We start from the raw sequence: 16,497 nt of genomic DNA on the forward strand, positions 1-16,497 counted from the left end.
CCGCGACGCCACGAAGGGGCTTGTGGGACGTCTTGCTTTGCCCCCGCTAAACCTCCGATGTGTGTTGTAGGTGTTGAACTGCGTTCGCTTTCTTACCTTGTCCAAGTATGTGTAACTCCAGGTTTTTCCATCTGCAAACACGCGGGTCACGATTCTCCCCTGACTGTCGTAGTCCACCTTCTCTGTGGTGGGACCCCTCTGTAAGCCAGTCACCTGTCCCGAGCTGGAGTAGGTGAGGTTGACTGACAGGAGCTTGCTGCTGGGGACCCACAGAGTCGGGTGACCCTGAGTGTCATAGACGATCTTCAGCAGGAACTTCCGGTGGTCGTCGTAGATCTTTTCCGTCCGGAGAGTTCTGTCGTAGTCCACCGAGAGGAGGTTTCTGCCGTTTACCTTTAGGGAGAAACGCCATGGGGAAAGTCTTAGGATTGAGGAAATGGATTTCGGACTAAGCCATTTCAGATGAAATCATCCACTGGTGTGTATTATGGAACAGAAAAAGTGACTGTCAAACAAAAATCGGAATTACATTGGAACGAACAAGAAATAACGGAACTGGGAAGTGGGAGAGAAGACGGCTATTTATCGTTGTCCGTTGACCCTGCTGTTTGTTTAAAGTGCCGTTTACCCCTGATCGATTTTGCAGAACGACCCTAACATTTAATTCAGGGAATCTTGATGCAAGGGCAGCACAGTCGATTAGCTGTTATTATGAAGAGTGTTTCGTTAGTGTGAAAGACTTGCTGGCGTTTGTTCAAACCCTTGTTTTTGGCTGCTTGCATAAATTAGCCCTCCCAGGAATTTCTGGTGCCAGTGAAAGAGCGAGAGAGAGAGAGAAATACAATAAAACCCTAAAGTGGCAACAATGTAGAGTTTCTTTCTCAGCCTAGAAGAGCATTTGAAGATGAATGCCCTGACAAACCAAGACAATCAAAAACACGACCCCTGTCCCGATATATTTCACACAAAGAAGGCATGTCCAACGCCCACACCTGCCTACCTGTCCCTATCTACTAGCAGGCTTTTTGTTGCCAGCAACACCAGAAACAAAAGGCGAAACAAAGGCAGCGGATTCTTCCAAGACATTCTTCAGTAATGAGGAGGCCCAAAGAGAAATACTATGCATAGGGAAGAGGCTCCCATTTTGGACGCTTAGCAGGGGTCTTCAAAGAGATAGAGATCATAGACGGTGGATGGACATCTTGTAAATACCTTGGAGACATTTTTTGCCCCATTATTTTACACTGCTCATGCAGAAAGCATCTGACACCGGAATTAACCCTTGAGCAGTTGACGGACGGACGGACGGGGGGGCTCTATTTCTGGGCAATAATGGTTTGATGGTTGGACTTTCAAATATTGTCTTTGATTTTGGAGGACACAAATCATTAAAAAATCAAGCATTGTGATCTCTTGTTAATCAATGACAAACTGTCCCTGATTTGAGCCGGTGACAGAAAGACGAAAATGAAAACGTTGACAATGAAACCGAGGACTATTTGATTTGAAAAACGGTGTCATTAACTTTTCAGTGGATGAAATCCATATTGCATTTAGCCGCAGCCTTGACCAAGAGCTGTCCAATGTTGTAGCCTAGTTTGAATGATATTTCATTACATTTGTGAAGAAGAGGGGGGGACGCAGATCTGACTGAATCATCTTCAAGCGAAGAGAGGATCCACACAAGAAAGCCCGTTGACATAAGTGGTACTAATTAAGTTATTTCAACCAGCCCCGCCCACTCTGGGAGGCGTGTGAAACTCACTAACCTGTGGCAGCAACAAAAGATGAAAGGCAGGCCGAAACCAACAAACCTACATCAGCTCCTGCCTGGAATATCTAAATGGCGGTTGCTCTGGTGATGAGAGACTAGTTTCCATGTTGCCAGTGCTCTCCCTGAAGACACCGTCTTACGGCTGTCCAGCATTCAACTGTTCCCCGAAAACAAAACGGCGGCGGTCCTCCCTCGCCACTCACCCTGAGCTTCCTTCCGAACACGATGACTTTCCCCCGGGTCTGCTCCTTGCGGAAGCGCCACTCCACCAGGTTCTGCCCGTTCTCGCCGGGCAGGGTCATGTTCCGCCGCGCCACCGTGGGGTTGGCCGCGCCCGCCAGGATGTGAGGCTCGGTCTGGTAGTGGGTATCCATCCCGTTGGCGTAGATCACTCTCAGGGAGTTGTCATAGCCCACCTGATAGCTGTTCCTCAGTTGGTCTGGGGAGGGAAGATGTGGAAAATGTGCTAGTTCCATGAAAACTATATCTGACACTTTACTTTAAGGCCCTATTCTTTCCTTCAGTTCCATCAAGTATGAGCCTAGAGTAACCGAAGCCTCCAGTAGTCCTTGAGGCTCCTGCTGTTTTAATTCGCTAAATCTCTCGTCCTCCGTCCACAAACAGACAGTTAATTATGTAATGTATGTTTAAGTGCATTGATCTCTTCTGAGCTGCCTTCATTTTATAACCTCTTTCATTATGGAAGAGGAGCGGGGATCAGTGTCCGCTGAGTGATTAATTGGTGAATTCATTAGCATTGAGGTAACGTTTGACTAATGCTTTGATTGTCAATGTGGATCATGAATATTTCAGGGCTGGTGCTCATAAACGAGACACGTGCGCACACACACACACACACACACACACACACAGGCACTTGTTTCAGAGGGAGGACAGGGATGCACCCACCCTGGACCAGTGTGTAGTAGGAGTCGATGGATGAGAGGTTGGTGGTGATGCTGACGTCCTCATCCCGGCCCGACGTCTCGATATCCACCGTGATGGCGCCGGTCATGTCCCCGTGCAGGTTGGTCACCACGCCCGTGGGGAACGTCACGTTGGTCAGGCGGCCCTCGCCGTCGTAGCTGTAGCGGAGGAGAGGAAGGACGGACGAAAGAGGGGCGAACACGGAGGGAAACGGCGGGGGAACGGTAACGGGTTAGAGTGAGGAAAAGAAGAGGTGGAAGGGACATGGAAGAGAGGAGGAGAAGAACGGAGAGAGGAAGAGAGGGAACAGGGTGGAACGAGAGGCACATTGTGAGATGCTTGCGGCAACAGACGGCAATTCAAAGACCTCCTCGGGAAACCGGTGGCAACCTTCCACGTCGCGAAATATGCAAACGCTAAGTCAAAGATCGGCCAAGGCCGCGCTGTTTTCTCTCAATTAAATCCCTCTGGTACTTCTCGGCTTCCCACTTACTGATTCCCCACAGACAAGGCCAGCGGAGGGACAAATTACCATATTCAGCCGCCACTTGTCTCTTTCAGTCTGCGAGGCTGGGTGGTTTGTATGAGAGGATAAGGGGTCATGGTTTGGGATTCGACTCAGGTATAATAATATGTTTATGGTGGTCTTTTTTGACAAGGGCTCTGTGGTAGAAGTTGGATGCCACTGCACAGAGAACGGCCTGTCAGGTGTGCTGACGAGGGCCTCTATTGGTCCATTAGGGAGTGAAGCTATTTTGGTGCTTGGATGGAGTTGAGTATATTTGAGGTAGTCCGTTGTCACACAGAGCAGAGAGAGTCTGTGACAGCTTTCAGTCTGTCTGTCTGTCTGTCTGTCTGTCTGTACACCTGCCTGCCAACATAGCTGTCTGTCTGTCTGTCTGCTTTGGGAGTAAGAGGCACTGACTGAACCACTCTCTATTCCATATTTCCTGGTAGTCTCCGTGGTGACAGCGGGTTGCGGCTCCCAGATGAGCTCCGCTCAAAGCGTGACACACGCACACAATACAACACACACACGCGCACGGAATAATTTACAACTGCTTTCCATATGTTTTGGAACGTTGTGTGACTACAAACGGAACAGAGACTTAAAGATAAAGATTTTCCCATAGTTTCGGTGCGTGTGTTCGTCGTGGAACAAGGCTCAGACAGGGACCGTCTGGGTTTTGCTGAGCAGACACTGTTCAACTCAACCTCGGTGATGCTGATTAGATGAAAGGACTCTATACCCTACGCACAGCCAACACCTAGGAGATCGGATAGGAAATGCCGGCTTTATTTTCTCAGCCTTAAGGGACTGAAGATCCAAACTGGACATTGCCCTTACTGACTGGGAACAGACTAACATCTCGTAACCACAAACAATACGCCAGTCATTCAATCGGAGCTCAGTCTTTATAAACCAACATCTTTCGCCAAACTCCCCCACTTACTCATAGAAGGTGGTCCATCCTATCTGGATGCTCTTGGTGGCCAGCAGCCCACTGTTGCCGTGGTAGGTGAACAGCACCAGCTCCTGTCCCTGGGCGGTCAGAGTCTTCAGCCCACCGTTGGTGCCTATCGTCAGCCAGATCACCTGGTTGTCCGGAGAGACGATCCTGACCGGCATGCGGTTGGGGTCGCGGCGGATCCTCAGGGTGTTGCCGCTGCTGTCCGTCACGGCCGTGACGTCCTCCTCGTTGCTGTAGCTGAAGTTGTACTTGTAGTCGCCGGTGACGAGCGACATGGTGTACTGGTGGGTGCCATTGGCATCGAACACGTAGAGCTCCTGGGATGCGGGCGAGGCCACCTCAAACGAGCCCGGGCTGGATGCCACCGAGCCCGACGGCGGCTGGTTGCGCCGGACGGCGCGGATCCGGATGTTGCCCAGGTCGGCCACGTAGAGCGTGCCGTCGGGCGACACCACCAGCGACGACGGGGAGTTGAGGCGGGCGTCCTTGGCGTAGCCGTCGCCCGTCTGGTAGCAGTCGCAGTTGGCGTCGTTCTTGCAGTCGCAGTCCGACAGAGCCCCCGCCAGGTGGGTAATCTCCCCGTCCGTGGACACCTGCATTCAAAACGGGTCATTCGTGAAAACGGGGGAGAGAATGAAACCGACCGTAGATGTATAGAAGATAGACTGTGGGACCGACGGCAGACCTGTCGAATGCGGTGTATCTTCTTCTCGTCCGTCTCGGCGATGTAGAGCATGCCGCTGTAGGACAGGGCGATTGCGGCGGCTCCCTCCAGCATGGTTTGCACCGCGCGCTTGCCCAGCGTGTACTCTATCCCCGGGACCTGGCAGTGCATGGGCCGACCCGCCACGATCCGCACCTAGGCAGAACCACAGAGGTCCGGTCAATATACGTGCCACTGAAATTGTACATGATTTTATTGAGTAAGAAAAGGGTGCAACGCTAATAAACAGTGACATTACTTTCTAGCGCGAATTGTCGATGTACGTTAGGCCTAGCCTAACGTCAAACACCCTTTCCTTTCTCAGTGTTCTTCTTTTGCACGCGTCACGTGTGCGCCTTTGCAGACAAACATTTCTGTCTCTGTAGCACACAGCTCCCCACACGTCAGGCAGTTTTGGTTACGGCGGCGTTCTCTAACATGCTCGACAGTAAGCGCATTTTCCCGAGGTGGGTATCAGTCACTGTCTTTGGGTCTGAAATAATGGTCTCCAGTGCCTGCTGCTTAAATGACATGCTCTGCTGTGGTGCGTGTTAAACAACTGTTTGGTTTTTTATTTGTACTTGGATTTCACTTATAGTAAGAACACCGTAGTTGTTGTCGGCATTAAGAAACATCAAGACAAACATGAGTAACGTCGTGGTGTCTGAATCTGGGATGCCCACCAGCAGCAGTGAGTCAGGTCAGGAACACATTTTAATATTTCTGGTACCTTGTCAATACCCTCTTTAGTTAGTTATTCCTTCTAGTCCAACAGTGCCTTAAAACATCAAACATCTTGGTTTTATTAATCACTTGAAGTATTTGTCGTACTGTCTCTCTATGCACACAACTCTCTCGAGCATTCTGTCCCAGGTGCAGTCACCTGGTCATTCCTCTCACCCCACTAACGCCATTTGATACGTCTACGTGACACGAAGCAAACGTTCTGTGACAACCCCAGTTGATTGTGGTTTACATCATTTACATTTTACGTGATAAACATCAGTAGCGGGTTTTAATGTTGACATTTTATAGCATGAGCTCCATGGACGGCCCGTGTATCTGTTGTAAGTAACGATGAGTCAATTATTCAGAGAGATTAGACGAATCTCAGTCCTGATGTCTCCTGTCCGGGACTGGGATCACATTTGAGGGGACGCCACAGTTCACCCGTCCGCTTGGCTGTTCTCCTCATGCTCATCTGCTATTAAAGGTCCATATGGAGGAAATACTGTTTCTCCACTAACGCTTTGTCATATTTGAATTGCCAGCAGGCGTCTGCCTACTAGGCCACCTAAGAGAGAAGGGGGCTGAGATTTGGCCGGCTACCATTTTATTTATTGGCCAAAAGCTGGCAGTTACTAACAGAAGCCCTGGTGGGGGTGTGTGTGTGTGTGTGTTTGTGATGGTCACCTGTCTGTTCTCAGTGATCTGCAGCACCACATTGTTATCCAGGACATAAATGGAGTTGTCCATGGGATTGATGGCCAGGCCTGTGGGCCACTCCAGACGAACCTAGAGAGTAGAATAGAACAGAGCACAGAGTTAAAGATAGTATAAAGCATAGAGCAGATTAAAGAGTAGAGATGCGGAGAATAGAGTTCAGTAGAATAGGGTGTTGAGTAGAATAGAATAAAGTAGAATAAAGCAGAGAGTGGTATAGAGTAGAATAGACCAGAATAGAGGATAGAGAAGAAAATGGAGGCAGCCAGAGATATGTGATGCAGAAAGGAGGAGGGAAGAGACCATGTTATTAGCCTTCAGGGGGGGAAAAACTCAACCCCCTCCACCCCCTGTCCCTCTATGAAGAGACAGGTAAACAGACTTTTCTCTCATCTCTACTTCCCCGTGGAGGAACAGGGTATGCAGGTAGAGAACGCGCACACCCAGACTACACTCCCGAAAAACACCCAGTCCCGTCTAATGAGCCTTCGCATTTGGTGTTGGCGGCGAGCGCTGTTGGCACAGCAGTAGTTCTGGGTTTTGACATCTTTTGCCTCGGGCCCATTGTCCTCACCCCTGACCCCTGACCTGGAGTGATCCGGGAGGTTAAGCACCTCAACAGCCAGAGGAGCATTAAAAGGTAATGTAGCTTTTAGCCTCCAGCTCTTGCCCATAAAAGCTCTTCCCTGCCAGCTGCGGGCCAGGTTCCATTCATTATACATGGCTAAAGCTGCACTATGAAGTTCAGGTTGGGTCCTCTGCACCGCAGCGGTGACTGGAAGGCGGAACGTGTCCCATTTCTTCGCCCCTGCGAAGCGCCACACACATAACCCCCGTGCACTCGGGACAAAGTGGAAGCTGAACGTCAACACCGACCGGAGGTGGATGCGTTGGCGCATGGAGGAGATCCCGTCCTGGACTCCTCAAACGAACGCCGCTAGTGGGAGGTGTCTGGGGCCTCGGGCGCCGAGGTGGGTGACGGAGGACACTTAAATCTTTCCGCAGCCAGTTTTTCTCCCGCCGAGGAGGTTCGGGCGGGTAAAGCCTGTACCCTGGCGGAGGTCGTTCCTCTGTCTTCTTCACCCCTGTACTGGCTGGAGCTGTCTGGTAATAACGGGCACTGACGCTGAGCTGTCTCTGTTTGTTTTTGCACCATTGAGTCCCGGGGCAGAGTCCCAAATGCTGTCCTATTCGTTAGTTAATGTGCCCTTCAGACCAGGGCCCGTGGGTTGAGAGGAGTGCGCTAGGTAGGGAATAGGGTGCCGCTTGGCAGTCCCCCCCCCCCCCCCACCCCGCCGCACTGAGTCTCTCCCCTACTCCCCCCCAAGGGTTCTGCATGCACACAGCTCTGAATAACTCAAGCGACTGCCTCTCTCTCGCTCTCTCGTTTTCTCTCTGTCACGGGGGATTGCCATTGTCACAATGCGGAGAAGAGGAGGACGAGGAGGAGGAATGGGAGGAGAAGGAGGGGAACTGAGTTCGGAAAAACCAAAAGGCGCGGGGAGGGAAACGTGCGATGCCGAAGGTGCGATCTGAATGAATCTGCCTCTGGGAATGAAAGGTCTAAGCTTTGGCCAAACAAACACACAGTCTTCTACTGGCCCAGTAGGGGAAGGCGCACGCAGATAAAACCTGACACCTGACACGCCGATTACTCATTACACCAGATCACCACGGTGGCAGTCGGAAAGCGGACGCATTCGCCTGGCCACTTTAAGAGGTCTGTAATGGTCAACAGAGCCTGACCCGTTTCCACGGTCCTGTCAGTGGCTCATCACTCAAACGCCTCCCAATCTCAAAGTAATCAAGATGAGTCATAACATCTCAAAAATAGCCCGTTCTCATGGGAGATCCTTGGGAAGCTCTCGGTGAGACATACAGTAGCAGAAGACACTCTCAGCCGCAATGTTATGACTGACACGGTCCTATTCTCTCATGATCCTCGTATGATCTCGGTCTTCCCACAAGGACGAGATGTTTCAACAGCTCCCTGAAATAAACAAAGATACCCGGAGCTGATGAATGAGCTGTGGCGTGGGGCTACTGAACCGTTTGGGACTGAATTGCCTTTATTTGATTCCTCAGGTGTTGCCCTCGCTCTCAAAACCCCCTGCATGGGAAAGCCAGAGGTCCTTCCCCCGTTAACTTTCTCATCTAATGTGTTCTGAGGAGGAGGCAAAGGAAAATTTGGTTCTTCCACTGCCTAGTGTGTGTGTGTGTGTGTGTCGGTGTGAGGGCCCGGCCACGGAAACAGGACTCACCTGTCTGATGTGCATGCTGGTGTCACAGGTCAGAGGTCGTGCTGAAGTGAGGTCATTGGAGCCTAGCAGCGTGGAGATGATCCCGTTCCGGTCCACTTTTCTGATCATGGTTCCGTCCACAAAGTAGATGTAGCCGTTCTTATCTACCGTAATACCTGGAGCAGGGGGAGAGAGGAGAAGTGATGAGAGATACGAAGCCCATGTAGCCCTTCTTATCTACCTTAATACCTGGAGTAGAGGGAGAGACGGAAAGTAATATGAGATAAGAAGTACAACGAGACGTTTTTATCTAAAGCCATTCTGGGAGTAGAGGGAGTGTGTTGGAGGCTGAGATATTTGTACACACACAAGCGCACGCACGCCTGTGCACGTGCCCTGTGGCAGGACCTGGACACCCTCTACATGTGTACTACCGTGACTCTGACATTCGATGGTTCACTGCAGAAGGGGGCGTGCCGTGAATAATTCTCGTTGCTCCTCGGGGGGTGACGTGGAGGGGAAGGGGGCGGGGTCAGCAGCGTATGAACGAATCGCCTGGAAGGCATTCAAATGTGTGACTAACTGGGTCCTTTTTTTGAGGGTGTGGGGGGGGGGGGGGGGGGGGTCTCAACGAGACGGGGTGAGGCGAGAGAGACGGAGGTGAAGAGGGAGGGCGTTTGAATTTCCGTTTGCATCCAAACAGACGAGAAAAGACAGACTGTTGCTATGGTAACTTCGACAGCGGCTAAAAACAACTTCTCTCCCCCTTTTTCTCCTCTTTGTGCGTCTGAGGACTGTCTGCACTCCTGAGGGGGGGGGGGGGTCTGAGGAGGGTCTGCACTCCTGAGGGTGGGTGTGTTTACCCACCGCGCTGTTGATCGGGGTGGGGGGGGGGGGCATGGGAGATGAGGGGTGTTACAACCCCCCTGCCGCACTCAGCCATGACCAGCATGCTAATCAAAGGAGGATACCAATGAGAAGAAGAAGAGGATGGGTGGAAAGGAGAGAGGGATGGAGATAGGGATGAAAAGAGGGGAGGAAAAAGGATAGAAGGATGAAGAGGAGAGGGGGTGAGTGATGACCTAAAAGGAGAGAAGAGAGGAATGAAAAGAGGGGAGCAAAGGAGTGGCAAGGCAGAGAGGCAAGAGAAGGGAATGAAAACCCTCTCTCTCTTTCTCCCATCAGCCATCTGCTGCAAGTGATGACTGGCTAACATTTATCTGCATTTTTCTATTCCTCTCACTCGTTTTCCCTTCCTCACATGTCCCTCCTCTCCTAATGGTCTTCTGACTCGCTCTCTAACTGCACTTTAACAGGCAGCTGTGTGTGTGTGTGTGTGTGTGTGAGTGAGTGAAAGAGCATCTGAATGTGTCCGAGGAACATAATGTGAGTTTGGGTGTGTGAGTGCTCTGTCCATTAAAGGCTTGACTAAAAAGTTTTCACCTTCCAACATCTGCCAGCTACTGCTCAGCCACCTCTCATGTCATTAGCGCTGCGCGCGCACGTGTGTGTGTGTGTGTGTGTATGTGTGTGCACGCGTGCGTGAAAAAGAGAGATAGTCAGACCAGTGGGCTGCAGACAGGTTTTATGGGTGCTGGCCGGCGTGTTAGATCAGAGAGAGAGACAGGTTGTCTGAAGCTAAGTATCGGAGGCCAGGCTACGCCAGGCTACGGTCCAATAGCCATGTAAAGTTTTATGTGCTTGTCTGCTAACACCTTGGCAGCATCATGCTAGCATTGGGTAGAGGGGGGTTGAGTGCTGGTACAAAAGGGGGCTTGGAGCGCCGAAGCGTTTTACCAAACATCTTTCTGGTTTTGCTTTGAAGGCAGCTGTAAAAAAAAAATCTGTGTACTGTGTGCGTGTCTGCACGTGACCTGCCCATGTTCGGTGAGCGTGTATTTCGCCGTGTGTCTTTTTGGGGCGCATTTCTACCTTTGGGTCCCATGAGGAGGGCCTCAGTGGCCTTGCCCCCGTCTCCGCAGCGGGCCTCGTCGAAGGGGGGACACTGCTCCCCGGTCCCCACCACCACCTCTCCGTTCTGGAGCAGCTCCTTGGTGTCCGTCAGGACCTTGGGCCGGTATATCCGCCTGGAGTTGGTGTCCGACACGTACAGCTGCCCCGTCACCGGGTCCGTCGCCAGGTAGTACCGATGGGCCGGGTTGTTGCTAGGGAAACAGAAAGAGTCGACTGAGGCGTTAGAACGGTTTGCTCGCTTTACGAGACGAAACCATGCCAAAGCAATACATCGATTTTGTTTAAAGGGCTTTTCTGGCATGAGAAGCGTTTGTTTACATTGCCAAAACAATGTAAGTTACTAAGTTAAAATTGCACGGAAGGCATTTTGAGTGTTATGAGATTTGTGCAGTGGAGTTAAAAGGGGCAAATAGTTATGAGTATATGCATGACAAGGGAAAAACAATAGAATGCTGTTTAGGTTCACAATGTTTATGTTCTACTGGTTGCCCTTTCCTCAGCGGAACTCATCTTGCTACTGTGATTCCACATAGTTATGGGAGTTGTCAGTGTTTGATTTGGTTTCAAATCCTTTGCGAGTCTGTATAATCTTCAAGAAGTATGCATCTCTTTTGGTGTCATACATTTGGCAGGAGGTTAGGAAGTGAAGCTCGGTTTCCACCTTGTTGTGGGCAGTGTGCACGTTTTGTCTTTTCTTGAGAGCCAGGTCTGCCTGTGACAGCCTCTTTGGACACAGCCTACTCAAAGACTCAACATAGTCAAGGTTTTGGGGTCTGTCAGGTTTTGGGCACTGTGTACTCCAGTGTCTTATAATTCTCTTTTTGTATTCTCATTATTTGGTTGGATCTCTGTGTTGTTCTCTTGTGGCTCTTTAGTGTCTATTTGTGTTTTGCAAACAGAACCCCAAACTAGCTTAGAAAGCTCTTCTCTAGATGAATCACTCAATACTCGCTCAATACTCCAAACTACAAAAGCATAGATATCTAGATATAACATTAGTGATGTAGTGAAGGATGAGGGAAAGGCTTCCATTTTGTGCCTGGGGCCCATCATCGGAGGTGTTGGGAGCCACAGTGGCATACGGGCCCAGCCGGGGGGAAGCTAACGCGATGCGACTGCCGATCACTATTGTCTGACACGCTCCTAATGATGCCCAGCGACCTGTCAAATCCTCTCCGTCATCACCACTTCCTGCTTGGTGAGCCGGGCTGCCATGGTAGCTGGGTGCTGCGACGGTGGCCGAAAGTCAACCACTAATTTACGGGCATCTATTAGGGTGGCTTAAAATAGCCACAGACAAGTTTAGATACCTCTGTCATGTCAACCATCAATCCAAATCAAATAACGTTTTGTCTTCATAAACTCTGATAGCGTGTGGACTATTACTGGGTCCCTAGTAAACACTGAAAAGGCGGTGACCCTAAAAGGAGAGGGGCCATTGTTCCATTGACCCCTGGCCTTCCATTTTGTCCATGGATATAGAATTTATGGCCAAGGCCGACAGAACATACGGTGTTCCTCAACGTCTTTTCCTAAGAATGCCCAGAGACCTGTCACATCCTCTCCATCATCACCACTTCCTGCTTTGTGAGCCGGGTCCGCGTGACGGCGAGGTGCAACAATTGATTCACGAGCACCAATTAAGATGGCTTAAAATAGACGGAAGAACCCAGACACCTCACGCTGCAGAGGTGAGGCTGACTAGTCTAGTCCGGGCTTTTTAACACAGGCAAGCTGTTTCTGATGACGCACACATGGGCGAGGGAGAGCTTTATTCATGTCATATTTCTCAAGGGAATAAAACGGGGAGTTCAGGCTTGTAGTTTGAGAAAAAAAAAATGGAAGGGTAAAAAAGGGAATCAAAACATTGGTGGAAAAACAATATTTCACGATTATGACTGACATCTAAATAAATTGGTGGGAAAACGACTTCGCAGAACATTTTGACTGTCTCTGTAGTGCTCAGCTTGGCTCCCGATGTCCACTTCACTTTCAGGTAGAAGTAGGCAGGGAACATGTCTCAGAAGTAGCTAACAATGTATCCGTGGCATTAAATATGAAAAATATGAATCTGTCTTCAGCAATTACTCAGTCAAAATTAGATTGGGCACGATAGAGTGGTGCTTCGGGCAAGCCTGGAAAAAAAAAAACAAGGTGATATATGCCAGAAACCCACACGCCGCCATTATGCTGCTGTGAATCTTTCCAATTTCATTACCAGGTATGATATAACGCAGGCATTTCTTTATGGCTGAAGGCTAAAGACAGGGAGGGTTTACACAGAGACAAATAAAGACAATAAAAACATTCACAAACAAAATACCATTGAACGGTATCAAATGTGTGTCTGTGATGTTCCAGAACCGGCTTAATTCATTTTGAGGTCGAATTGTCTATTCAGACTCTGTGGAATACGGGGTCAATAACTTTAATGTTACTTCCAGATGGGTGAGACATAATTTGTGTGTGTCTGATACCAGGGAGTTACGATTATGCATTAGACCGCCTAGCAAATTAATAGCCATGAATGGTAATTCATTCATTAGCATTAATTTATAATGGGACATAATTATTGTTCCCTTGTAGTATTGAGCAATGAATGTGTGGGCTGCGTAAGAGTTTCTGGAAATACTTCGTTCCAACAGCTCACACGTGTCATTATTCCCCATGGCTTATGCTACATCATCATCTTGATAATTTCCCAGCTCTAGACATAAAAAGCATCTCCTTCTAGAAAACGCTGTCATCTAATCTTTCAATTCCTTTCTTTTCGCTGACAGTGAGGTACATTGGAGATGACGTCTGAAGAATAGGCCTGATTTAGCGCGAACAAGCAGCTGTCAGGAACACAGCAGACCACCACCGCCGTTCTTCACCGTCTTGTCCATCTCAGTCTTTCTTCAACGGGACATCTTCACCAAAGAGCTCAACCACACGGACCACAGAAGCGGGTTAGCTGGCGTTTGTGTGGTGCTAATCAAAATACATTGTATCCCTTCAGAGGGTCTCCTCGAAGAGGTTCAGGTTGTACCATGCGTGTCTTCACAGAGACCAGAATGTTCCACTTGCAGGCAGATGAAGGAGTCTGATTCACTGAGAGCTGTTGTCGGGCTGTCTGCTGGTAGGACTGTGAAATCCCTGCAAAGCCTTTATGTAAAGAAAGGGACGGCGAACTATAGACAAACTGTCACTAGGGCTTACACTGGGGAGAGTGAGACACGGGAGCTACACTGGTATGGATCTGTGGTGCATTGTTAGAATGGCTTACCTATGTCGGAAATCTTTATTTCTTAGAGAAGCGGAAGCAGAAGGGAACAAGAGAAGAAATGGAAAGAGGGAGGTAATAGAGGAATGTAAGTCTCGGTTAGTCAGGAGGAAGAACACAAACAAACAGGTTCTGTGAAGGATAAAAAGGAAGACAGAAATTTGCATAAACACTTTCATACTTAACAATACCTAATACATAACACATCTCATAGAAGGACACACAAACAAAAGCAGCCAGAGGTAGAGGCACACACCCATTCACGCACTGCCATCACAACAGTGACATATTTATGCAGTACTTTCCCCCTGTGGCCATAAGGGAAGGAAAACATTGCATGTTCAACCTCAGAGCTAGCGTTAGCGACAGTATGAATACTCAGTCGGAGCGCTAACATTAGCACTAATGTTCCACCTAGGAGCTAGCCTTAGCATAAGTGTTCCGTCCAAGAGCTAATGTTAACAATGTGATGAATGGCGCACCTGGGAGCTAGCATTAGCCATAGCATGAATGATTCAGTTTACAAGATGGACATTTCCAGTCAAGCCTGACTGTTCATGTGTGCGGGGTGAGATAGACAGTGAGAGATTTAAGAGACGGACGAGGGAGAGATAGGACAGGGAGAAAGGGATGGAAAAAGAAAGGTCTGACACGAGAGAAAAAGAGTGAGATGACATGGAAAAAAAGCGAGAGAGGATGTATGTACTGTGTTCAGTGACATTTGCATGGAAGGTTGAGTTTCTAAGAGACGAAAGAGAAGAGAGAAATTGGCAGAGGATATATATTTCACTAGGGGGAAAATGAAAGTAATTTATGAGGAGTGAGTGTTCATAAAAGGGCTAACATGTCACACACCAGGTTAGATGAGAGGGCACACACTGTGTGCACATTCCATATTCTCTGTATCTCATCATTGTAAAGGACTAGATACGAGTGAACACATGTCTTCCACATGTAGTGAGTGCAAAAGGAATTTTTACATAAAACGGATCATTGTGTGTCATTCATCAAAGGCAAATAAAAACCTCAAGACAATGGCAAAAAATATATATATATATGAATATAACTATCTTTCCGTCTCTCCACCCTTACCGGAGCTCCATGACGCTGGTGACGTTACCAGAGGGGAAGATGCGTCTGATGTAGTTAAAGTCTCCCACAAAGAGGCTCCCGTCGGCCCCACAGGCCAGAGCCACGGGGGCCAGAAGTTTGTTGCCCTCCGCCTGGCCGTTACAGCTGGGGCACGAGATGCTGCGGCGCCGGCCGTTTCCCATGATGCTGCTGATCACTGGGGGCTGCTGGGAAATGAACACATTCTCGCCGTTGCCCTTGTAGAGGATGCCTGGGGGGGGGGGGGGGGGGGTTTGGAGCAGCATTAGTTTGCCATTTTAAATTGGTCACAGCTAACTACATTTCTTTCATTTTCCTACATGGGAAGTATAACAGAGTATTTTTGTCAATATTGCGAGCACAGATATCGCACATATTTCAGCTGCAAAACATCAAATAACAGCTTATATGTAGAGTGACTACTCCGTCAGAATTGTTAATACATTTCAGTTTTAACGCAACACCAGTTTCAGGTAATGTTCGCCTCAAGACCAACAATCTACGCAGCAGGAAAAAGAGAAAAAATTCCTCACTGCTTTATAACCAGAATAAGAATATATATGGCAACCGTTGGCATCTCTATGGAGGGGGATGGGCTCAGAGTAATGGCTGAAACGGATTTATTGGAATGGTGTCAAAGAACAGAATGCCCCAAACACATACACCCCATAGGAGGCTGTTGGCTTCTCTATGGAAGGGTATGGGCTCAGAGTAATGGCTGAAACGGATTTAATGGAATGGTGTCAAAGATACAATTCCATTAACTCCATTACAGATATATTTCAAGCCGTTCTACTTTCACCAACTTCCGGTGAGACACAACACAGTGAAAGAGCACTAGTGTTTCATCCAAAATGTGGAATTAATCGAGCCTTTAAATACTCCACTTCCACTCTTTCTCTTTGTGAGAAGGTGATTTGAAGCGGGCATCGTTCGTCTGACACCACGACGGCTCATTTTTGGTTTTGATTGTTTGAATGTTCGTTTATGTAGTGCTGAGAGTAACGCGGGGTTCCCGGGATGCTGCCGGGTGGATGTTGGGAATGTTACAGTGGTGTTCTGGCTGGTGTACAGAGCTGGAATAAGGGGTAGGGTCAGGATGTGTTTGGGATGTGTGGGGCACCCTGGGTAGGTGTTGTCTCAACAATCACCACTCTCTGTCTGATTCTCTCACCCACTCTCTTTCCTTTCAACACGGTTTGGTTGGATCACACAGCAACACAGATTCAATTATGTGTGTGTGTGTGCACGTGTCCACATTTAATAAAAAGCTTTGCCAGCAATCAGCAATACAACAGTAGGTGCTAATTAGCAAGTCTGTTTAAAACAAAGGAGTGAAATGGGGTTGGCCCTCGGGGTCATAACATTTTTGTTATGATAGCACATATCTAAAACTATATGTGAAAATCCACTGAAAATACTGGAAGGTTTACAGCATTACATCTAACCAGTGTTATTCTGAAACACCCTGCAACCATCTATTTCCAAAAAAATATATTAAAATGAGATGCTTAATTTCCATGAAAAAGAAACTAAATATAAAATGGAAGAGAACAAAAATAAAAATTCCAGTTGTTTGAGATTACAAA

The 16,497-nt window shown here is 48.7% G+C and overlaps 1 protein-coding gene across 14 annotated transcripts in view; it reads right to left on the reverse strand.

Annotated features, from left to right (window-relative positions):
* Nucleotides 1-16,497, reverse strand: part of tenm3 (teneurin transmembrane protein 3) — a 270,450-nt gene that overhangs the window by 13,165 nt on the left and 240,788 nt on the right. For 10 of the 14 annotated variants that reach the window (XM_029118033.2, XM_034291255.1, XM_034291254.1 and 7 more), the window contains 10 exons: nt 14,891-15,140; nt 13,802-13,822; nt 10,492-10,724; nt 8,581-8,735; nt 6,290-6,391; nt 4,859-5,032; nt 4,156-4,766; nt 2,684-2,859; nt 1,978-2,213; nt 97-393 (listed from right to left, as the gene is read on the reverse strand). In XM_029118033.2, coding sequence (XP_028973866.2) covers nt 97-393; nt 1,978-2,213; nt 2,684-2,859; nt 4,156-4,766; nt 4,859-5,032; nt 6,290-6,391; nt 8,581-8,735; nt 10,492-10,724; nt 13,802-13,822; nt 14,891-15,140 — 2,255 coding nt within the window. The remainder of the gene's footprint in view (nt 1-96; nt 394-1,977; nt 2,214-2,683; nt 2,860-4,155; nt 4,767-4,858; nt 5,033-6,289; nt 6,392-8,580; nt 8,736-10,491; nt 10,725-13,801; nt 13,823-14,890; nt 15,141-16,497) is intronic. The other 4 variants (XM_029118036.2, XM_029118035.2, XM_029118034.2 and 1 more) reach the window with 1 other exon arrangement.

The sequence above is a fragment of the Esox lucius genome, chromosome 25 (assembly GCF_011004845.1).
Source record: "Esox lucius isolate fEsoLuc1 chromosome 25, fEsoLuc1.pri, whole genome shotgun sequence".
Classification (NCBI taxonomy): Eukaryota; Metazoa; Chordata; class Actinopteri; order Esociformes; family Esocidae; genus Esox; species Esox lucius.